The sequence below is a fragment of the Trichosurus vulpecula genome, chromosome 1 (genome assembly GCF_011100635.1).
Source record: "Trichosurus vulpecula isolate mTriVul1 chromosome 1, mTriVul1.pri, whole genome shotgun sequence".
NCBI lineage: Eukaryota > Metazoa > Chordata > Mammalia > Diprotodontia > Phalangeridae > Trichosurus > Trichosurus vulpecula.
This window is the reverse complement of record NC_050573.1, coordinates 13,140,176-13,164,675: the sequence shown is the minus strand read 5'-3', so window position 1 is coordinate 13,164,675 and position 24,500 is coordinate 13,140,176. Positions and strand designations below refer to the sequence as shown.

The 24,500-nt window shown below is 49.5% G+C and overlaps 1 protein-coding gene across 1 annotated transcript in view; it reads right to left on the bottom strand.

The window, feature by feature from the left end:
• Window positions 1–24,500, bottom strand: part of EIF4ENIF1 (eukaryotic translation initiation factor 4E nuclear import factor 1) — a 46,884-nt gene that overhangs the window by 10,618 nt on the left and 11,766 nt on the right. The window contains exons 3-14 of the mRNA XM_036740817.1: window positions 22,231–22,304; window positions 20,428–20,555; window positions 18,945–19,222; window positions 18,562–18,763; window positions 14,554–14,732; window positions 8,390–8,525; window positions 7,955–8,134; window positions 7,092–7,324; window positions 3,027–3,098; window positions 2,265–2,448; window positions 1,128–1,204; window positions 709–848 (exon numbers count right to left, since the gene is read on the bottom strand). Of these exons, the coding sequence (XP_036596712.1) occupies window positions 709–848; window positions 1,128–1,204; window positions 2,265–2,448; window positions 3,027–3,098; window positions 7,092–7,324; window positions 7,955–8,134; window positions 8,390–8,525; window positions 14,554–14,732; window positions 18,562–18,763; window positions 18,945–19,222; window positions 20,428–20,555; window positions 22,231–22,304 (1,883 nt within the window). The remainder of the gene's footprint in view (window positions 1–708; window positions 849–1,127; window positions 1,205–2,264; window positions 2,449–3,026; window positions 3,099–7,091; window positions 7,325–7,954; window positions 8,135–8,389; window positions 8,526–14,553; window positions 14,733–18,561; window positions 18,764–18,944; window positions 19,223–20,427; window positions 20,556–22,230; window positions 22,305–24,500) is intronic.

Here is a 24,500-nt window from a genome sequence, read left to right as displayed (position 1 = left end):
TGCTTTTCTCACCTGGTCTCCCACTACTCCCCTAAGTTCCAGCCAAACCAGATATTGGTTAATCCCTCCTGTTTCAAGCTCCCTTCCCTCTTCTGTCATTCTTTGCGCTTAGAATGACTGCCCCAAGTCCTTCCCTCCTAACTCCCCAAACGGTAGAGAAGAGATCTGCATTCACCCTCTCCCATTCTGTACTGGTCAGTCTACACACCTCTAGTGCCCCCAGCACATTAAAGACACTGACAGATGAAACCACAACTCATTCTGCTTTGTCCCGCCAAGAACGGCACAGAGCCAGCATCTCCCTTTTGCCCAGGGGCAGCCTTCCACTCTCCCCACGCAGTATGATCTGGCTCCTGGCTTACTTGCTGCTGTCCACTCTCTCCAGGCTATCTCCTGACCACACCCACACCTCTCCAGGAGGCCCTCTCAGACTACAGACTTCTATGTGTACCTTTTCCATGCTAGTGGGAGCTCCTTGAGGCCAGGGGCTCGTCTCCCTTCTGTCAGTGTACCCAGTCTACACACAAGTGCTAAATAAACGCACCAAAACCCCAAGTATCCACAGCAGCCTAGCCAATAAGCATTCACTAAGCAGCCGTGTACCAGGCACTGGGACAAAGAACAAGCCAATCCGTGCTCCCAAGGAGCTGATCAATGATTCATCCCTTTCCATTTAGCCCAGCCCAGCTTATGCCTGTAAAAACGCACCTATTCCTAAAGCCATCTCTGGTTTTGTCCATCTGGGGCTTGCCGAAGCTGGGCTGGTAAAAGCTGGCCGCCTGCATGGCCAGCTCGTGGGGCAGGCTGAGGCCCTCCAGGGCCGGGTGCTGCAGCTCCAGTGGGCTCACCTGCTCAAGGAGAGAGAACAGGTCAGCAGAACAGAGCCAGGCCTCCTCCACAGTGGCCCGCCCAGGGGACTGAACCTCCAACTCTCGGGGCCTAGCATGAAAAGGGCTCCATAAAATGTGTTCTACAGGGAAACAACATTAAGCTGGAGCCAGCATAAATCAAGCTACGTGCAACCATAACTCTATAAACTCTTTAAAGCTGGGGGGACAGATGGGGCAAGACTCTGGACATAGAACCAGACACAAGAGCCAGCTGCTGTTCAAGGAGCTCGGCCTGACCTGTGCAACTGGGCTCATTGTTTTCTGCATTCCATGAAAGGGATCTCCAAGCAACTGCTGAGAACTGGGTCCAAAACCTGCGCAGAACATGAGAAGCAATGGAGAAAGTCAGATGGAACAGAACACTATGAGCATGACAGACCCTACAATTGACCCCGTGCCATCAAAAGCTGTCCTCGAGCCACACTGCCTCCCTCGGGGTCTACAGGCTGGACAAGAGAGAGAACAGGTAGCCAAGAGGCAGGCAGAGCAGTAGACACTGCCCCAGGCGACGATTATCCCAAGAATTCCACAAGGAACTGAAAGGCTTCCCCAAGGTCCAGGTCTGTGGACTGACTTTCCAGACCACCCTCCACCCAACATTTACCCAGGATTCATTTTATGTATCAACATTCCTGTCCTTGTCTTGCCCACAGAATGTAAGCTCTCAAAGGGCAGAGAGGGCTTCAGTCTCCCTTCTGCCCCATGCTCATCCTACAGTCAGTGAGGCAGGAGGCCATGGGGCTGCATCTGACCAGACCCAGGAGTCCGGGGCACCCAAGAACAAATCCAGCAAGCCCAAGACAGCCACTCCCTACAAAAGGTCCATTTTGGTCCTTCATCCTCCCTCAGTGACTACAGGTCAAGTGTAAGAAGCCCTGCGAAGGAAGGTCCATTTCCCCAGAGGTGTTTGCCAATCTGCTTGTCAGGGAGAAGGCTTTTAGGCCTGGTGAGGGCCAGAGAGAAGGATAACCATTTATTAGTAGTTTTACAGAGAAATGAAGGCTTGAGGAAGCCAAGGCAACAGACAGCTGGGCCATGATGCAATAAATAAAAACAAAAAAATAAAAGGGTCTGAATCTTGGCTCTGATGCCTGCTGGACAGCCAGCCAAGTCCCTGCATTTCCTAAGCTTTTATGTCCTTATCTATAAATGGACCGCTACCCCTACTATAACATGTCCCTCACATGCTAGTGAGGGAAGGTCCTGAGTTAGCCTCCAGGCCTCACAAACACACAAGCTGTCAATGGTAAGACAGGGCTAGAACCGAAATCCTGGAGCCTCTGACCCCTCTAAGCTGCCCTGGCACATGCTTGCACACAGGGAACAAACTGACACAGCCTAAAAGGTTTTCCACCTAAGCAGAGGCCTACTTACCAATGGGTGAGGGTATCCTCGGGCGCAGGTAGTCTGCTGAGGCGGCTCGAGTTGGAAACACCTGTGAAATGGGAGGAGAGGGGGCTCTCTGGCCTAGTAACGATGCTGTCGGCTCCAGGCTCCCCATAAGGCCACTCAGGAGATGAGAAGAAGCAGGTCTCGTAACTGGTGGACCCAGAAGCTCCTGGACAGAAAGTGGAGCTGAGTAATGAACAGCACTGGCTTCTTCCCCCAACCTTGTGCCCAGCATGCATGCACACCCACCCAAGCTTAGCTACACGACCAAGAAGCACTTCCCACAACGTGCTTGGGGAAAAGATAAAGTCCCTTATAAGTAAATATCTCCGGACAACACAAAAGCACTGAGACTCCCCTGCACTGCATCATGCTGTACAGCTGGCTGCACCGTGTGTGGCGTACTCCACCCCACCAGGCGGGCCTGGGCCTAGCAGGCCACAGTCCCTGGGAGCCTCTAACTACTGACCAAGAGGAGAGCAGCCTTGAAATCAGTGGAATGTTCCCTCCTTCCCTAGAAAGGGCCTAGGTGGCAGGAAGGCACGTCCAGAGCCAGGGCTGGGCCATCTCCGAAGTCCCTGTCAGCTCAGATCTCAGGACCTTAGCATGGTGGGGGAAAAGCCTCCTCAAGCCAGGTTTAGCCAAACTTTCATCTTTTCTCCTTTCAGTTTAACCAAGTGAGAGCAGCCCAAGGGGACTCGAGTCCACGTACAGGAAGAGATGCCAACGTAGCCTGAGAAGAAGTACCTGTAAGATGTTCTTAGGGAGAGGCTGCCCTGGAATCTCAGCATGGGACATCAAATGGCTTTCAAGGTTTCGCTAAAAGTCAGAGGAAAACATCACTTAACCTTCGGGCACATAATTAACTCGAATTAAAAGTCACGGAAGATGAGAAAAAGACCATTCCCCGTCCTCTAGACTCAAACCTCACTATACTTCAATTCTACTTTCACTGGGCATTTTCAAATTGCATGAACTTAGTATCACAGGAATTCCCCCAAAGAGGGGCAATGGCGCGCGCGCGCACACACACACACACACACACACACAGACAGCACAAGGCTGTCTGCCACTCCAAGGCTCTCCAACAGAGTGGAGAGCAAGGTCTGGCCTAACATCACCATACTCCGAGTGAGCACATGTCCCCGACTTAGCCTCACTCACCAGTCTCCAATGGCAACACTACAACCAGAGAGACAGCCTGCAATGATGGGCTAAGGACCCTCAGTATGGCCAAGCATCAATCACATTTCAAAGAGAATACCAAGTGACAAACATAAATATATCCGCCTTACGGGTGTGGAAGGTCCACTCTGGCCCTGCTCCGACGTCACTTGGTCCATAGAGCTTTCGGCATCTCCCCAACTGCTGTTCTGGACAAATCTCCTTGTATTCTCTTGCCCTCCTAAGGTCTGTACTCTAACAGTGTTTTACCCATAACTCTCCTGGGTACTTATATTTCATTCTCTATTAGAGCGATCAAGGCATCTTGACCCTTCTAAGCCAAATAAGGATTTGTATGCCCACAGGGCCCAGGCCTCTGGTCATTTGAAACATTTATTGAACCAAAGTGACTGTCTTAATTTCTCAACCAACAAGTTGGAAAAACAGTGCAGTGGAGAGACAACTGGGTCCTTCCTTTTCTGATATTTGGCATAGCCAAGTTCCACCCCCATTCAAACTCCAACATGTTAGGAGAAGAGCCACGGAGCTCCTGCAGGGGGCTTGGAGGGCCCTGACCAAGCCAATTCCTCAGCAGGCAACACAGTGCTCACCTGGGTGGGGGCTTGCCCCCCAAGCCAGTCTGCAGCTGCCACAGACAGCTTTAAAGCTGGTGGCTTTTCTTGCTGGTTTAGGGACTGGATACAGGCACAAATTACAGGGTCTCACCAAGGAAGTGGCCAAGAAAAGGAAGTTATTTTAGGCCCGTAACTCCTTGCATGGTTCAACAATTCAAATCTGAATCCAAGCACAACAAATTTCCACTTGTACAAAGATAACAGTTGAATCCATGGAGATTACGTTGGATGGCAAGGTCTCTGAGAGAACACCCGGTTACAGGAAAGCATGCAAGTATCTATGACAGCTTGGGAGTTCAAAGGGGCCATTTAGTTCCACTCTTTCCCCCAAGTGCCCCCCCCGCCCAGCCGTGCCCAATCAGAACTCCAATTAACGCCATCGCTAGAGAAAAGGCAAACACGAATGATCTGGGGCAGCCAGGAGTCGGGAAGACCCCAGTTCAAATCCAGCCTTAGACATTTACTGGCTATGTGACCATGGGCAAATCTTTTAAGCTCTGCCTCTGTTTCCTCATCTGCAGAATGGAATTGTAACAGCATCTACTTCCCAGGGCGGCTGAGAGAATCAAACAAGGTAACTGTGAAGTACTTAGCACAGCACCTGGCACACAGCAAGTATAAAAGTTATCAGATATTCTATTGCTCCTCAGTAACAAATCCCTTCACGAAGGCGGTGGCAGCTCATTTTATTAATTGATACAGGATATGTACACCAGGAAATATAAAACTCAGACATGATACTGCACTACGGGCATATGCAAACTTGGAGCTCGTCCTGTGTCAGAGATGGAGCTTTCCTTAGACCATTCTAGTCTGAGCCGTTCTTACAGACCAAGCAGGAGACGCTTTTGGCCCAAGTGCTTCCAAATGGTGGGGTCTTTTTCAGTGTGGAGGGGCTGCTACTGAAAGCAGTCACAAAGCTGGGACAGCTGAAATGCCACCACCCCCTCCCAGGCTCTCAATTCAACCAGAAAACCACCTGGGTCTAGAGCACTTGGAGAGCCTGTGAAGGGGCTTAGGATTTGGGCCACTAATTCAATAGAATTGGCTTCCTTCATCATCACCCAATGACATTTAATCACATGATTCTGAGCAGGGGTCCCTAGGCTCCCCAGACTGCCTCCCTGAGGAGTCCAGGACACAACAAAGGTGAACAGCCTAGCTCGAACAAGAATAGGTACAGAAGGCATGTTTTATAGCCTCACAGAAGGGCTAGTACCTGGGAAGGACCTTAGGTTTAGGCTCAGAGGCCTGCGGTTCCCTCAGATCCCCTCCCAAGGCAAATTCTAACCCCTGGCTCATCGCACACCACCTGCACTTTTCTGAGATGCTCTCTTCAGAAAGATGGTGTCAGCTGGCCCTCAAGGTCTAGAACCATTTGGAGGGCAACTTCTTATGTTCGGCATAGAGGACAACGCCTAGTGAATTCACCTATCAAGAAAACAATCAAAAAGGGGTAATTCTACGACTCCAAAGCCTTCTAGTAGTGCGGCTGGGCATGAGGACATCCCATCTACAGACACATCTAAGCTACGTCACAGCCAAGTGGAGTGGTGAGCGAGAAGACACAGGGCACAACAGCCTCGTCTCTGAAGGGGGCCGAGCTTTCCCTAACGGATTCTCCTCCTGCCAGAAGGCAGGCAGGGTACCGTCTAGGGAGAACCAAGCAGAAAACTGCTATCTGCACCCAGTTTTTATCATAAAGACACTCATGCTCCCCATGACAAAGGACATCGAGAGGTGATCATCTCTTGGCTAGAAGAAAGGCCCAAAGAGGCGACTAGAACGACACGAAACCCATCCAACGGACATTTTTGTCACCTAAGTGTAAGAAGAGTTGGACGTGTAGTTGAAGCATTTCCAGTGTACTGACTGAAAACAGAACACACTGTCTTTTCTTACCGGCACTTGAGAGGAAAGTGATTATGAGGCAAAAACATACCACCCCCCTTCCTTGCCAGTACTACCCCCCCACCCCGAGTTTCTGAGGGGGCACCCCTGACTGTGTCTGATCTTCCCATCAGCTGGGTCCTCAGAGGCCAAGAGGCTTCCCGCCCAAGATGGCAGCCACACTTCACTGGTATGACACAGCCTAATTTCAAAGCAGGCTATGTGCCCTTAGTTATTAATGAAAAAGATAAAATGCTTCACCAGAACAGAGTGGCCCCACCACATAGCCCAGGAATCTTCCTGACCAACAAGAGCCCTTATGAAGGAGAGGTCAGCCTCCTTTTCTTTCCTTAGAAGCCTAGTGGCTTGCTGCCATGCTAGAGCACTGGCTCTGGCGTCCAAGAACCTCTTGGGGGCTCAATTTCTGCTTCCTATCCAGGGCCTTGGGCCAACCTTTTAATTTCCCAAGGCCTCAGTTTTGTCATCTGCAAAAAGGGAAACTGGTGGCCAAGCTGGTCGACAGCTTTGACCCAATGACCTTGAACCTAGTCCTAGCTCCTTTCCGATTCCAAGCTTGTGACCCACTGTTTTGTACGAATCAGCACTTTGAAAGGACGTTAACCTACCATCTCACATTCTCTGCTCAAATGCAAATGGTTAAGTGGTTTTCTGTGATGGACCCCAAAGACCAATTCAGATTTCACACTAATCCCCAAACACTAGAAATACACTCATGATGACCTTCCCACCAATCCTTAAGTTATCAGCACGAGGAGAACATTTAAAGTTTCCATGATTGTAGTCTGACACAGTGAGGCCAGCCCCACCCTGATAGAGAGAAGGGAGAAAAAGGGCTGGGGAAGAAGTCACCTTAAACAAAACTCCCCAGCCAATGGATAAAAAGCCACCTGAACACCTGTCAGATACACACTTCTTCCTCCAGAACCCCTGTAAAGGGAGTCCTGGGCCCACTAGGACAACACATCAGCATGAAGGTGCCCAGCTCCAGAGCCGACAAGATGCTTTGGCCCACCAAGAATGTCCACCATACTCCAGATCCCAGATTTTGAATGCATTTATTGAAATTTGGAGAGGCGAGGAGCATGACTCGTGTACTACTTACATTGACTTTGGGCTGGGAAGGCAGAGTGCCGCTTGCCTTCATGGTGCTCACTAGCTTGTTAAAGGCAGACATGTCGCTGTCTTTCGCCAGCGGTCGGGAGCTGGCCCCGGCACTCAGGGCCTCCTCCGAGCGCTCAGGCAGGAAGGGTGGGCCACCCTTCCCTTGCTGGTCCACCCGCAGGCCTTTCAGCCCGGCTTCCACCTCTTCCACCGAGAGCACAACCCCTGAGTGCGCTGCAGAGTGGAGGGAGAAAGAAAAATGGTACATCAGCTAACACAAGGCAACTATTAAAGCATGCGGCGTGGGCTCTCCCCCCTGGTCCTCCCCACATCAGTGGGAACCCCCAAGGCAAGAAGTCCTACCTCTCCCTCTTAGGAAAAGAAGCACAACAGCAGTGTGCTCTTAGGGGCAAACCTGCTGCGCCCAAATCTTGCCCTTGGGGGACCAGAAGGGGTAGGGTGGGGCTAGGCAGTCTTGGATAAGCCGGATCAGGAACCACGGAACCACAACAGTGGAGATTTGTCATAAATGTTTAAGTCCAAAACAGTCTCCCTCAACTCTGACTTCCACTAGCTATGGACAAGTCAATTGAGTGTCCAGTAACCTCTTGGGTTGGAGCTCTTCTCCTTCCATAGCACCCCCAGGCCTTGTCTGTCCCTGGCTTCTTGTGCTACCTTCCACTAAAGTGCCCTTCCCCTCTACAAAAGGCCAAAGAAGAGGGTCAGGTCCCAATGGGCCTATTTCCCTGTGGAGCCTGGCACAGCGCTGTTGGGCAAGGATGCCAATAAGATTAGCATTTCAGGAACTGTTTCCTCAAGTGGCCCTGTCAAGCCTGCCCCACCTGCCCCTCTGGGGGGACTCACAACTCTCTTTCAGCTTTTCCTTGTTGGCAGAAAGACTGGAAAGGAGTGGCTTTAGGTCCACTTTGGCCTTCTGAAGCATCTCTAGAATGTCCACTTTGTTTTCAGCATGGTCCTCCAATGGTATAGGAGCAAAGTAATTTCCTGAGTTCTGGCCTGGAGACAGAATCGCTTGTTCCAAACCTGGATGAACAAGGATAAGGAGAGATGGACCAACATTCTGTGTTTGTGGGGGGTGGGGGAGACACTGAGGTGGAAGAGGTAGAGAGGTTAAGCTTCCAAATGAGGGAGGCTGCATTTCCATAGCCAGTGGTAGCAGAAGCAGGAGGCATGACCCTGGGCATTGGGTCACTGGCCCCAAAGCCCCAGTGTCACCAAAGGCCTCACCAGAGCAGAGTAGGGCCCACCCAAGAGCACCACTACGACAGGCCCTGTTACCTGCAAGTTTCTCCAATTCCTCATGGGGTGTTGACCCAAGGCTGCTAGAGCGACTTCCCGATCGACTGGGATTTGAAAACCACCTGCTAAATCTGCTAGCGGAGACGGAGCCTTCTCCTAGGACATCTTCTATCATCTAAACAGGAGGAGAACACTTGTAAAGAACCATCGTAGGAAAATAGAGAGTCAGTGCGCTAGACTGAGATCAGAAAGGGAACTTACTTTGTGATTGCCTCCAGAACCGAGGATTGGCAGCAGCATTTGGACTTACTTTTCTTCCCCAGAAGCTGCCTCATTTATGGGCAGTTCTCACATGGCCACTTCGCCACCAGTTCTGTACTTGTACAGCTTCCATTTCATGCAACACTCCTTTTCTCCATCCTCTGTCCCCTCAGGCAGTCCATGCTCTACCAGCATTTATCATGGGCAAGCCACTTATGAACATCAGGCCCAATACAGGGCTGGGGCACCCTTCAGGTAACCCCCATCCTGGGCCCACTGGCTCTGACTGTGAGGGGCAGAAACGGGCCAGGCCTGTAAGCAGGCCGATGAAGGCCAAGCCAGCGAAGGTTGAGCCATCAAAGCTCAACAACTTCATCCCAGCTGAGGAGCCCAGAGTGGGCGTAACAAGAAGGCTAAATGACTGTCACTCCACTTAATTATTTTAAGCAGAACACCCTAAAGCAGGAGCAGCTTTTGCCCAAGGAGCCAGGGAATGATGATAACCACCAGGGCCGATGCTCACTTCGTGTGAATCATGGCAGCTCAAGTCAAGCACGGGAGCAAATGGAAGCGGCCCCCTAAAGAATTCTTCCCTCACAATGAGGTCTCTTCAGAATCCCAGCTGGGCAAACTGGAAACCAGCTTTGTGCTTAGAAAAGCAGATGTTATAACTTTGTATCGCGATCATCCCCAAAGAAAACTGAAGAAAAGGAGGAAAATGGAAGGAGCTGCCTTTCAAACCAATGGTCATGGGGAGCGTTCTTATCGAGCAAAGGAAGGTGATCACAAAAAAACTCAAAATTTATGTAATATTAAAAAACTTTGGTATAAACAAAATAAATATGGCTAGAATGAGAGGGAAGTCTTCAAAGCAAACATCTCAGAGAGATCTAACACCCACCCAAGAAAGGGAATTTACAAACAGACCACCAAAAGTCATTCCAATGGATAAATGGCCAAAGGCCATGAACAGCCTAGAACAAATGGTCGAGCCACATAAGAAAATGCTCCAAGTCACTAATCAGAAAGAAGAAAATAAATTTGAAACTTCACCTCACACCCAGGACAGGCCAAGATGACACAAAGATAGAAATGGTCAATGTAGGAGGGCCCTTGGGAAAGGCAACAAACAAAGACATAATTAGCGGAGCTACGCATTGGTCCAATCATTCCGGAACCTAATTTGGAATGTGAGTAAAAGCATCAAGCTGTTCAGATCCTCTAACTCAGCAACCCCACTACTGGGACCACTGACCCAAACAGTTATCAAATAAAGATCCTACATAATAAAATATTCATAGAAGCATTTTGGGTGGGGGTAGTGAAAATGGTAAATTAAGTGGGGGTGGGAGTGGGGGGGAGGACAGGGATGGGATGACGACTGGACAGAGCATGGTATGTGAAGATCATAGACTACCATTACAAGTGAAACACATGAATTCAGAAAAACTTGGGGACATTTGTAAGAAAAACGAACAACATGAAGAAAACCAAGGAGACTCCAGAATTCGGATCAATGCCATTTCGATTATGTCCAGAAGACTGAGGCCGAAGCATTCCTGGTCTCTCACTCTGAGGACAGGTGACAGGTTATAGCAACCCAACTGCAGACAGGCAGTTCTCCCTAACTGTGCATTTCAGTCACAAGAGAGGGTAGGAAGGAGGGGGCTGCTGGTGGGAAATGGCAGTGCTGTAAAGATTTAGCCAGTTAGATGCAAAGCGGGGAAAGGGCCACCTTAATCCACCTTCTCCCCTTCATAAAAACGATTTGGGTGTTTTCTAGAAGTTGAGCACAAAAAGCTTTTGGAATCTGGTCACAAGCTAATTCGTGAAATGCACTCGAGTTTCCCAACTGGCCTTTAACACCCACCTCTAAGGGACACATGGCCAGAGGATCTAAAGTAGATCAAATGCTGCTTTATCTTTAACTAGAACGTCCCATCTTGGGCAGACTCTCACCCTTTATATTACTTAAAAGTACGATGAACAATTATTCCGTTCTGGCTAGTTAGTCAGTGGCCAATCAAACAAGGCTAGAAAGTCCATCTCTAGTCCTGCACTATGCTAACTCAAATTAATAAAAAGGGGGAAGGGGGGCTCCTTTTGGGGCTCATATAATCCTACTCCTTGAAAATTTGTGAACTGCAAGATGTTAATTCAAGATACTTTCCCCTTTTCAATAAAAGCAGTATCTTTGTTCTCAAAGAAGTTACTCAAAACTCAGATTTTGTGAACTAGAGGCTCTTACCTTGCAATTAAGATCTAATATCGAAACTACATGCTAAGTTTCGCGTGAGAAACGTTTCCCAACAGTATGCACATTTCTGGACCTTAGCAGTCACTGGCGATGCAGGCAAAGATAGCTCGGGTCCACAGGTGCCACCCCAAATGCAGCAGCAGCGGCGGTAATTTTTATAACGCTCTAAGGTTTGCCAAGCACTTTACAGACATCACCCCAATGGAACCTTCTCACAACCCTGGGAGGGAAAGAAGGTTATGGTGCCCATTTACAGACGAGGACACGGAGGCTGAGAGAGGTTCAATGAGTTGCCCAGTGTCACACAGTTAACTATAATGAAAACATTAATAACTAGCATTCATATAGTGCTTTGGGGTTTGCAAAGTACTCACAGACCTTATATCTCAGTGGATAGGTACTAGTATTTCCCATTTAACAGATAAGGAAACTGATGCCCAGAAGGGCTCCCAGGGTCACACAACTGCCAGCTAGGTGAATGAGGTAGGACTTGAACCCAGCTCTTGCTGACCCTAAGCCTAGCACTGCCAGCAACACCGAGCCTAGCCCCAGCTTAGGGAGCCAAGAGCTTGAAGTTTGTTCGTCTCTCAATTGTTTTAATGAGTCGCCGAATAATCCAAGAAAACCCAGAAGGGAGTCTGAAGAGTCAGACCCAACTGAGGATAACCGAACATACTAGTCTGAAGGGAAGGAGGAATAAAGGGCGTGAGCACAAAGCCAGGCCATCTCTGCCCTCAAGGAGGCCCTCGCGCTGCACTCCGACCCCTGACCAAGCTACACAGCTGAGCCTCAGGGCCTCCTCTGGCCAGCAGGAGCCGGCGGCCCAACAAGCCCCAGCTGGCTCTCCTCACCGGGCCCCCCATGCCATGTCTATCTTGGTGCACAGGCTCACAGGATGCTCAATGGACAGTGTCAGAAGGCGGCCGATACACTAGAAGCACCTGGAGTTCATGCTGCTTATTAAGAGGGAAGAGATGCCCCTCCCTTTTATGTTCTGAGCTCTTATTTCCTAAGAGCTAAATTCTTCTTCAACTTATGCGAAACTAACAAGCTCCATTTCTTCTCTATTTCTTATTGAATCATCTTTGATTCCATTAAAAAAAAAACAAGATTTTTCTCAGTCCTCTGGTGAGTCCTCAGCCCATCTTGGGCTCTGGGGCCACTTTTCAGAGCCTTTGCTGTTTGGAAGCCCTGTGAGGTTCCCCTGCTCCAGACAAGGGCCCAGAGCCAGGCCTCTCTCTCCTGGAGCCTCAGTCTCTATCTGAAGCAGCAGGGGGGACCTGCACAGCCTCTCCAGTCACTACAAACTCACGAGTGGGGGGGTGGGGGTGGGGTGGAAGGGAACCCAGGAAGCCCACAAGTGGGAAAAACACTGTGGGAAGCAGGGACAAGCAACTACTGGGACTCAGTTACATCAAAAGACGGCTACACCGGCCTCAAGTCATTTTACTTTCTCTAAAAAAGACAAGAGACAATGAGCTCCAGAAATTTTGTCTGGAAGTTGTCTGTGATTCGAGCAGAACCAAGCCTGGAGGACAAGCACATGGCTGGCAGTGCCTCTGGACCCAAGAAGAGAGTGGGACTGTCCCGGAGGACCCTCCTGCTCTCGGCTCAGCTGGGGACACTGTCCATCAAGGCCATGCAATGGCTGAACTCAAAGAACCCCGCTGTTTTTAGTGGGATGCAAGGAGAAAAGGAAGCCAAGACCAAAGATTTTGGTAAAAGAAAAAACCCCCAACCCCCATAAATGGCTTCAGCAGAGGCCTGGCCTCTCCCCCTGCGCCCACTCTGTCCCAGACCTGGGATCAGCCTGCTGGAATTCCTACCTGGCCATCCGTCATGTGCCCCTGGAGGGCAGGGACCTCAGTTCCCCTCAGCCCTCGCCCCTACCATGGCACTCTGCACACATAAGGTGCTAACGAGAAAGCACCCTTGAACAGGAAGCTGGCTGACAGCGCTCTTCCGGGTCTTGTGGCTAACCACGTGGATGTGCCCACCACCCCGAAGGATTAGCCCAGGTCTGCTGCACTCAATGCTCAAGATTAAACAAGAAAAGAAACAGAGGAGACATCCACGACTACAGGAAGACTCGCAGCACACAGAGGCCTGGGCCCGAGTTCAAATTCAGCCTCAGACACTTGTTAGCTATGGGACCCTGGGCAATGGAAGGATCAAATGAAACCCCATCTGTACAGCGCTCTCCACGTGCTGGCTGGTATCGCACATGCGTGTGATGGACACTGCCGTGCCATGGAAAGAATGAACAAAGACACGGAGCGCGGGAAGAGCTGCGGATTGGTACAGTGAGCAGAGCCAGAAAACCTGCCCAAGGACAACTGGGAACGAGCCAAGAACTGAACGGTCACATCTAGCCCCAAAGAGAGGAACACCAGGCTCCCCACTCCTTCTCAGCAGAGGCGGGAGACCCTGAGTGCAGAGCAGGACAGACGCTGGTGCTCGCTGGGTCCCGGCTGGTTTCCTCCCCTTCGGGGGAATGGCTCTCAGGAAGCAAAGGGGGGAGGCAGGTACTTCGAAATGAGGAAAACCAGCAGACAAACTTTCCTTCTAGTTACACAGACCTTTGTTTGAAGGAGACCTACCTTCTCAGTCTGTGCATTACGAAAAGCCCCCACCATCTTCTCTCTCAGCTGTGGGTCCCCATGGGAGATCTCACAACCCAGCAGTGAGCCAGGTAGCCTCTGCCTGACCCTGCCAGCTCCAGGTAACTAGGCCCTGGGAGAGTTCCCAGCTAAATCACCCAACGTGCAGCTGGGGCCACAGGCCCAGACACAGGAGCCCCGGGAGTGAGCAGCAACTTGATTGTAGCAGTCTAACAGTGACAGGGGGAGGGGATTCCTCCCAGGAGCTCCTGACTGCATCCCTACATTCCTTTCTTTTCCCTAAGAGAGGGCTAGGGTCAAGGTAGCAGAACAGGTGGCTAACCTATCAAGGCTGTAAGAGGCATGGAGATGGAGAACAGACACCCAAGTAATCCATAGTCTTTTGCACTCGATGTTTTTGGAACCACACAAGGTCACCAATCCAAGTAAAATCTGGGATCCGAGGATCCTTAGATCATAGTCCAGGTCAACAGGATTCTCCCTCATCTTGGGCTACAAACCTTCCACCTTCCAACTTCAAACCAATCAAACAAATTAACCCAAACAGGCAGAGTCTAACAGCACTGCAAATGTCCACTCTATCACTAGCAAAGGTCTCACGGTAAGTATAAATACTCCAAAAGCCCAAATGAAGCAACAGCGTAACAAAACAAAAAACATAACAGAAGTGTGGGGGAGGCCAAGAGCGCATTCTGCAAAGGCTAGTCTAGCGCTGCTCCCCAGAGAGGGTGGCCCTGGAACAGTCCCGCACTTGAAGCTCACTAATGGAGCCCATAAATATTGGGGGGGAGGGCGTTCTTTGGTGAGGCAGTGAAACCGGAGGGAGAATTAAGCCAAAGCCCCTCCTGGTGATCCGAGCAGTCACCAATAGGGGAGACAAGTGCCCGCACCACCATCCCCAGGGCACCCCTGTGGGCAGCATGCAGAACACCAGGGCTCTGAGGAAGGAGGTTTGGGAAATGCTGCACTAAACAGACCACATCCATGTTATCAAAAACAGGGGACAAGGGCTCAAAGAGAAGGCATTACCACATGGTTGTAGCCACGTGGGTGGGTTCACTCACCGAGGCCAGGCCTGGCACCTTATCAAGGTTAAAGAACTCATTAAAATCAAATTCTCCTGGCGACTGTTCAGGCAGCACTGCTTCCCTGGGCACTTCCTGATCTGCAGCGGGCTCGTGGGTAAGAATGACCTCCACTTCATCCTCTTCCGCAACGCCTCCATTGAATTCTGAAACTATTCCTTAAGGCAAAACCACGAGGACAAAAATCAGATCTAATCACCGTGGTGCAGCTTACTCAACATTCACAGCTTGATTCTGCACAAGCAGAGCACGACGGGGTGCAAGAGGCCCTGGCGGTCTCTAAAGCCATCCAGAAGCGATCCTCTCGGCCCCCGGTGTGGTCAGCACTTACAAGCAGGCAGGGAGCAAACTCGGCTTCTCCTTCCCACATTCTACACGGCTACCAGAAAGCTGTAATTCAAGATTTAGCAACCTAGGGACTCCACACCATAGATAGGCCAATTCCCAATAATAGTATTTCTCATCTATACAAATTTAAGCAAGAATTCTAATTAGTCAGAGCGGCAATCTTTGGACTTTATTATAAATAGGCATGTAAAGACATAAGCCAACAATCAAGTCACCCTTAGGTCATTGCAAGATCTAGCACTACCATCCCTACACCTAAGGCTAGATATCTAGGAAAAATCCTGATATGGTATTTTCTAGACATCACTGTATACCTACTAACCTGCTTATAAATATGTAAGAAGGCTTCCTCCCCACACAGGAGAGTCTTTGTGTATCTGACCCTGAGAGATTTTGGGGGGGCGGGGGGGGGGGGGAAGATGGCGACCCATCACTTCCAAATGAATCTACACGCCCTTTACAATTCAGCATCCTCAGTGCACAGGTGTATTAGTCACTTGGAAAGAAGCCCTCAGGCCCTGCTTAAGAGGTACCATGATCCCCTTGGCCACATCGGTCCAGGCACCGCTGTGATAGGCCTCCCCATCACACAACAGAAGCAGAAGCCAAGCACCAGAGTCCATTCACACAGCCTCCTTCCCCAACAGGTTCAGACCCTGACCACCTGGATGAATTCTCTGGCCCTGGAAATCAACACTGCCAATTTTTATCCACATGCAATAATAAAAAAACAGCTCACATTCTAGAGCATGTTCAAAGTACTTTCCTCACTGTACTTACACAAGTTATCACACCCATCTCACAGGTGAAACGGAGGCCCAGGGAGGTGGCCTGGAGCCAAGCGCTCTCCACAATGGCCCTGGGGAAGGGGGCCTTCCCTTTTAGGTACAGAGCCCAGAGTTCATCAGAAGCACAGCTAGGGCTTGACACAAGTTCTTGGGCCCCAAGTGCTAGGTGGACCTCGCTCCCCTCCCCGATTACCTCTCGGATCCCAAGCCCAGGTCTGCCAACCCTAAATCCAACATTGCTTCTGCTGTCTGGCACAGCCCCCTTTGTTTTAACTGGTTCCCCAAAACCACGCTGAGGGTGGGCAGCCAGGTTACCATGGAGGTGGGTTGTGGTGTATTCACGTTACAGACACTGGGTAGGGGACCCGCCCCTTCATCCTTCTCTACAATTGAAGGGACAAAAACTGCAGTCAATGAAGAAATGGGGTTGATTTGTAGTTCCCTAAGAAAAAGGGCAACAGCCTCAAAAAGGTAGGGATTAGTCTATCTAGCTAGGATTCTCTTTTAAACAGAAGAAAAACATCTACATCTTTTCTTTTTTTTATGAGACAGTGAGACCAGAAGATTTTATGATCAAACAAATGGCTTTGTTGCGGTGGTGGTTAAACCTGCTGCTATTTAAAAAAATAAAATAAAAAAAGCCCCAGTAAAGCGTTTGTGTGTTTCTGGCCCAGCTTGATCCTGCCTAGAAAGCAGGCTTGGTGTGAAGCCCAACAGTATGGAAGAGTCATCTGTTCGGCGAGCACAAATATCAACATGGGAGGCAGGCAGAAGTGACGTAGCTGGGGATGTCCCGGAGGGCAGCCTGTGAAGGCCAGGCGGGACCAGGAGGGAAGCTGCTTCTGGACACCTGAGGATGAGCATCATCTCTGACGCAGAGGGAACGTGGAGCTCCCTCCCAATGCTTGTCCTATAGAGCAGGAGGCCCGAGCACTGAGCTGGGATCTAATGGTTTCTGGCATTAATGTTTAACTAGCACAGACAACCCAGTTATTAAGGAAAAAACTACCTCTAAGGCTGCAATTCACTGCCAGTTTACCCCTTCTAGGCATTGACGTGTTAGTCTGAGAACAGCAAGAACACATTTCAAAGTCTTATTTTAATGAAAGTTTTCCTAGAAATAATTAGTCATCCAACGAAGGAGAAAAGAGCTAAGCATATATTGGTAGAGAATACTGCTATTAAGGACACAAAAAGCCAAGGGTCACCTTTTCTCCAGCCCAATCTTTTACAGACCTAATTCCATTAGGCATCTATCAACCAAATATTAAAGTGACACAACACACTAACATACAAAAAAGCTAATTCCTTTTGCATGGAGTCTGGGGGGGGGGGGTGGGGGGGGGGTGGTGCCACAAAGGATGTGTGGGCATGGGCAGAAGTTGTACGTTCTCCAGAGAGAACTGAGAGGAAAAGGAGATGTGAAGAGGACATGGAAGACTGTCAAAGGGAGAAGAACTGAGATGTAACAGCCAAGGGAAAGCCAAGGGGGCAGAGGTCGGCCAGTTTCCCAGCCTGGGTAGTTTGGGGGGGGGGCCTGGGGTAGATAAAGAGCAGCAAGAAAGATCTGCAAGCAACCCATCTGGAGATGCTCTGCCCTCGGGTGTCCATTGCCCGGAGGAGGCCCATAAAGGAGTCCCTCTGCCAGGTCAGCAGTCATTCTGCCAACATCTCGGCAGGAAAGGCAGCTAGGACCCTCTCCTCCCCTGGAAGTTAAGCTCCCTTCACTGTAAATGATAACTTCAGAGCCTTCCCATCTCCCCAGTCTTTATGCTAAGGTATCTGACAATTCTGGAATGTCAGGGTTCCAATCAGGCTACAATGAAGAGGAATGACTAAGGGACCCAAGGTTTCCCTCCTCTCCACACCAGGGCAGGGATCATCCCTACTGTGACAAAGGGTTCTTCCATATACTGTCCGGAATCAATCAGACATAACAATACAGGAAGAACATCATGTTAGAACATCTTGGCCCCAAGATAAAGAGGACACAACAATCTTGGAGCTGACAGCTCAATCAGGGAATCAAACCACAGAAGAATGGTCTACTTCTTCCTTTAAGAGACCCTTATCTTGGACTCAAATTCTCATCTGTTATCTAAGGTTAGGAAGTTTGATAAAAAGTTTCAGAATTCTATAAAATAAGGAATGATTTCAAGGATTCATGGATAGTGAAGAGTTTGGCCAAATCAAACACCGCCCCCCACCCCCAAAAGGATCCAGCCATCATATGTCTTCCCCATGTCCATGCCAGCCAGGTATCGGTGGGCTGGACTAGCTGGCCCCATGCCCCTGCCAGCTTTCATGCTGTGACCAAAAGATCTCAGTTCAAAGCCTAGCCTTGGGCAAGACACTGCCCTTCACTTCTGTCCCTTATAACTCTCAATCCTCTGACACGTTGGTCCAGAGGACAAGTCACCGAGAGCTAATGGCAGGGCCTCCAGAGGTCATCCGCCTGCCACAACTTTTCAGGCAAGTGAGGCCCAAAGCAAGGACACCAGTGACCAGTGACACAGTGGGAGAAGCCAGAGCTCCTGACGCCCTGAGACGCTGCCTTCCTTAGAGACAGACACAGAGGTCCAGAACAAACCAAGAGCAGGACCGTGGAGGGCTCAGGGGACAGGCCCTTCATGAGCTAGCTTCTGAACTGGGTTTTCACAGCTCTGAACACTCCCCCCAAAGGTGACCACCCTCAAGGTCTGGTTTGGGAAAAGCAAGGCTAAGCTTGTGCTAAACAAAGAGCAGCCTTTCATGGAATGGAGATTTCACCCTCTTTTCACCCCCACAGCCCCTTAAGGTGAATGATGCATCTATATGCATACCCCTCCTGGCCCCTGACAAGGGAACTGACCTTCCTTCACAGACAGGGCGCGTCGGCGAGTTCTTTTTCGCCCTTTGTGATCTTCTTCTAGAATCTTGTCATCAAAACCAGTGAGCTCAATGGTCTCGGATTGACTTGTGGGTCCAGCTGAAAACCACTCAGGCTCCTCTTCTGTGTAGGAATCATTTCTCCTGCGCTCTCCAAAGACACGTTTGCTGTCCCCAAATTCTCTCTGAAAGAATGGAGAAGAGAACAAAGGCATTACAGAGTAACCCCACACAGGTTGATTTCCACTCCTTCCAGCTGCCCCAGCCCAGGCCCACCCTTCCAGAGCAGTGTCGAGACCCCAGGATGGTGGTGCAGCCCACAGGTAAACAGCCAGTGATCCCTGGGCACCAATGAGAAACACACACCCGGAAACGCTTGTCCTTGTAGTCTCTCTCCCGGTCTCTAGAGTCTCTACAGTCCCTTAAGTCTTTATCCCCACTGCGGTGGTCTTTGTAAGAGATGATCCTTCCACTGCCAATCCTCCGGCCTCCAATCATTCGGACGCCGTCGCTGTCCTTTTCCAACGGGCTCCCTGATCTCCGGGAGCTGACGGAGGTTGTGACATGACATCCCCCTCCAAAACTGCGTCTCTGGGGACTTAGAACAACATCTAAATCATCTTCTTTTACCCGCTCTCTTGGATCTGTAAAAAAACAAAAGAAAAAAAAAACCAAAAACAAGTCGGGAGGGGAATAACAATAGGATTACCTTCATCTATAGCTAAGGGCACTCTCTGTGGGGCCTTACAGAGGAAAGAAAGGCAACTGTCAGTCCAAAACCATGAAGACTTTATGTTTTAAATAAAGAGATGGCATAGGTCCTGCCCGTCTTCCCAAGAACATCCTTTAGAAAAATGGCTCGTTTTCATAATTAGTCTCCCTGAAACTTGGACCATTAACAAATAACAGGTGTTATGGCACAACCTTAAGGCTCAAAGGCTCTTTTCTGGGTGTAGTTTCCCTGACAGCCATTTGCTTCAGCTTGCTGAGGAAAGCCTCCTTGCTGTGGCCATGACATTAACAGGTTATTTCTAAAAGAAGGTTTCACCTTGAGCGCCCCTTTTCCAGCTCAGGGAAAGAAGGATTTGGGCCAAGATTTTGAAGGCCTGTCTCCTGTCAAGCAAACCTATCTCTTCCACTAACACCGCATCTACTCTGAGCACCGTAGAATGCTCAGAAAGCAGACTCCACTCATGGATCAGCCTGAATGTCTGTGGAAGACGCCGTGGCCAAACTCCCAGCACAGTGCCGTCGGTGAATTTTGCTTTAAGGTACCATTTATCACAGCATCAGTAAAGGGGATTCAAAGGCACAGGCTATCTGCCCAAGCTGGATCTGAGCCAAGGCCCCATCCTCCACAGACCCTCCACCAAGGAGCCAAGGTCAGCCTCCAAGTTAAAGGAATGATACACACAGAGCTAACTGGACAGGATAGTTGCCCAAATGAGAGAAACATTTCCTAGAAGGAAAACCTGGGGGCCACTGCCTCCCCAAGAGGGCCATACATTCATCTGGGGGTGGGGGGGGGGGAGGGTCTGTGAACTTGGATGATGAAAACTATCCCATCTTCACTTTTATTAACCTCAAACTGAACTGGAACATTTCCTTCGATTATTTGATCCACACTATCTACAAAGGAAGGGGTCCAAAGGCTTCCTGAGGCCTCAGGAAGGGCTTCATGAGCCAAAAGGGCAAGGAGCCCCTACTTTAAAGAAACACTGGGTAGAAATGACTTCCCCACTTCAACTAGTCAAGGGCTCTCCCTCTAAAGAGGCTGCTTCAGCGCACAGTGAGGCTCCACTGGGGACAGAGGCATCTAGTTGCTACCACCTCACCAACAGGCTCTTACCTGCTGTCCTCCGCATCAGAGGAGGCCGCTCCAAGTCCAGCTCTTTCTTGAAGCTTTCTACTGGAGAACTTCGCCCTGAGGTTGGGTAAAGAGACGCATGCCACTTCTCAGGATCCCAGACGCCATCACTATAGGCCAAGGGAAAATGTTCGAGTCATGACACTAAGGAAAGGCAGGCTGACTGTGAAACCTCCCACAAAGAAGCTGGTCCCTACTGACCTTAAACTTTGTCTGAAAAAGGGTTTAAGTTGATCTGAGAAAAGGGGAGGGCAGTGAAATGAACGCTGGGTTTGGCATCTCGGGCCCTGTGACCAGTGGTACCTGTGCCCCCATCTCCCTAAGGGAGATGGCAGTCGATGGTGAGTTCAGTTCTCAAGTTCTCTGCCATCCTCCCCACTAGCCAGGGAAGCTTAGGGAGCAGCACATATCTAAAGTCTCCCCTTCCTCCCCAGCCCAGCCTTTCCCGTAGCCCATCACACACCTAGCCAGACCCCAACGGCTGAGACTTAGCCACAGTAAGGACTCACAGTCATTTGTGATTTTATTTCCTCTTCTCCTTTAGGGGGAAGGGTCTGCTCACTAGCTAGCGTAGGTTAACAAGCATATCAGGGCTGAGGACTGGGTCTATTCTATCATTAAGGAGAGTTCCCAAGAATGACAAGAAAACCTGTTTTTCCAACCCACATGTTAGGTTACTAAGTCATCTGAGATTTATCTGTTCAGGTGTTCCCTCCCAAGTCTATCACGTTCATTTTACAGATGAGGACACTAAAGCTGAAAGAGATTTAGTAATGTGCTCAGAGTCAAGCCGATGAAGGATCCGAGGCCGGATTGGAATTCAGACCTCCCTAATTCCAGGTCCAGCACTCTAACCATGAGGCAGCCCCTAGCTGCCCAGGTCTGAAGCCAGAGAGGCACTTCAAAGCCACCTATGTTTTTCTGGAAACTGCGTTTGTTGCAAAGTGGAAAGATAAAAGTTTTCACTGGAGCCTGTTTTCATCACTGGGGAAGAGAAAACTACCTTAGACCCTCAACAAGTAGCCTTTTCTAGATGAGGAGGACAGGGAGGGTAACACTGAAGCACATAGGGAGGAGGTGAACTATGGAAGCATCTGGCAATTACCAGCAAACACAGACAGATGCCATGACACAATATTTGTGTATTAAAACACCAAATAAACAGCTGCATTCAAACGGTTCACATTTGAAGCAGTGGTAGATAAAAGCTGTCCCAAAGCTGGCAAGGAAGAGAAATGAGAAAGGCAAGGAGGCAGAGACAGAAGATGACTGAGAAACAGACAGGGTGAGGGTGAGAGAGTGAGAGAGAGAGAGACAGACAAGGCAAGAGAGAAAGGGGGGTGGGGAGAGAGAGAGAGAGAGAGAGACAGACAGACAGACACACAGACAGACACAGACACAGACACACACACACACACACACACAGAGAGGGGGAGAGAGAGAGGGAAAAAGAGAAAGACAGACAGACAGATAGGAAGAAACAGATGGGGGAAAGAGACAGACATGAAGAGAGACAAGAGAAAGAGGAGAGACAGGGAGAGAGATACGGGGGGGGGGCGGAAGAGGGGGGAAGGGAGGGAGAGAGAGACAGAGAGACAACTAAAGAGGTTGCAAATTGAATATCTATTCTTAATAATTATGAAGATCTCTCTGACTGCGATCCAAATACAGAGGCCTAATACAGCAAACCCTCCCTTTGCCCCAAAACTAGAAATATGAAGTTACTGCTAAATTGACAATCACAGCAAAAAAATTTCTCTAAGAGACACTAAAATGGTAACATACCTGTCATACTTTTCAGAAAGGCACGAAGGCCTCTGTTTAGAGTGAGGGCGTTCTTTTATGTCCAAAAGTTCCTCCTGAAAAGAAAATTAAATGTGCTGCTCTGAATCACATTTATGAAGCCAGATCACCATAAAATCCAACTAGTGAGAGCTGCCTCATTCTTGAGTGTTACCCTTAAACATATCTGAATCTAACGTAGGAGACAGTCCAAATGGCAGGAGGAAAGAGCCAAGCTGACTCCTAGAACAGCCAATCAGTTCCTGATTAACTCATCCATGCAAAGATCATCTTTCAGTGACACAGAAACTATTAATGGCAAGGAAGCTCCACGGCCAAAAAAAGATGCCAACGCAATTTCAAAGCAGCACCATTTAAAGAAACATTTTAAATGAAGCAACATGTAAGGGAACAACTTTGCATACCATCAGATGCTACATTACCAGAAGGCTTTTTAAAAAGATCAGATGTGCCACTTTTGAAGGAACCCTAACAATCCCCAAAGAACAAAGGCCTGACCACACAGTACATCCCACTGAGAACTTCTCCCAAGTCACCATCTGCTTCATGGGATCAAGAAAGGGTCCTCTGAGAGAGCGCCGTCATCGCTTCTATTTGAGAGGTGCCCAGTACACCCACGTGAAGCCTTATCATTTGGGATTTAGCGTGACCACACTGGCCTAGGGTGCATTTGGTCTGAGGTTTCTATTCTCTGCCCAGCAGAATGAGCGTAGACTAAGTGGACAGGACCACCTGATTCGAGACCCCAGAAGTCACTGCCCAGACAAAACTCAGCCTACTACAAGGAAAACTCCAGTCTCCCTCACCCCATAGGACCAGCGGCCCAGTTTCTATCAATACCACCTCTCCTCCTCCACTCTCGCTGCTGCCCTCGCTGAGGTCCTTATGACCACCCACTTGCCCTCCCACAATGGTTCCAGGCTCCCCTGTCCAAGACGGCTTCTGCCCAGCTGGCAAAAGGATATCTCTAAAGCCAAGCCCGACTCCCCCAGGCCAGGGACTCGAGGGGCTCCCTTTAAAATGCAGGCTCTGATGTCGGACATTCAAAGCCCTTCTTGGCCAACCAGACTGATCGACTTGCCAGTCCTCATCAACAACCTCCCAGCTCCCACCTCGATGCCTCTGCACACCTCAACTTCCCAACTCCTCACAGCAATCCTGACACCCTAAAAAAGATCATTTATGGTGTATATATTTTCTTTTTTCCCCCAAGTATATCTACACACACATCACCCCTCTGAGGGAGACAGAGAGGGAGAGACAGACGGGACAAGAGACACAGACAGGGAGACACACATACACAGAGAGAGACAGAGAGGGAGACAAACAGGGTAAGAGAGAGACAGGGACACGGACACACATGGACATGGACACACACACGGACACACACACACACGGAGAGACAGGGATAGAGAGAAAGACAGACAGACAGACAGACACACTCCTCCATACAACAGAATTTAAGCTCCTTGACGACAGGGCCTGTTAGGTTTTTGTCTTATTCCAGCATCTAGCATAGGAGCTGGTGTATAGACTAGGCATTTATGAAATGCCTGTTGATTATGACCCAACAAAACATCAAAGGACTGGCTCCTCTTCAGGGTTCTGAAAGGATAAATAAAAGGCTGGGAAAAGGCCTGCAATGCGAAGACCCGAATTACTTGCTCACCTCAGGTGTTGAGCTCAGAGATCTTAAAGAAAATATTAAAACTTTAAAAAACATGCCCTTCTGGTAAAAGCAGATTCAACACAGACAACACTTCCCTATAAAACAAGGGAAGTCTCGGGAAGCACACCAACTATTTTCAATGCATTTAGTTTAATAAACAAAAGAGTTGCACTCTAAGCCAACCCAGATCTCAAAATTCGGCAGTGCTGTCCTGGACCAGATCATCCGTAACCAGACACACCTGGGCAAGTCTGCTTCAGACCTCAATAGGCCTCACACGGTGCAATGAAGGCCCCATCCCGTCACAATCTAGCTCACTAGATTCTTGTGAAGGATTCTGAGACCAGCATGAAGGATTACAGGACAGGAGTGACCAAAAAAAACCCAAAACACAAAAACTGAGGATCACTATGCAATGTAAGATGAAGCTGCCCCTCCCAGGTTCTTGATCCTTCCAGATTCCTTCTAACTCTTAGTTGAGAAGAAGAGGGCCTCAGAGGAGAGCTCACCAGCCCTTCAAAGGCCGCTTTTGCCCTAAGCAGGAGGAGCGCTTTGTCCTCAAGTGCTCCAGGAGAACTGTCTC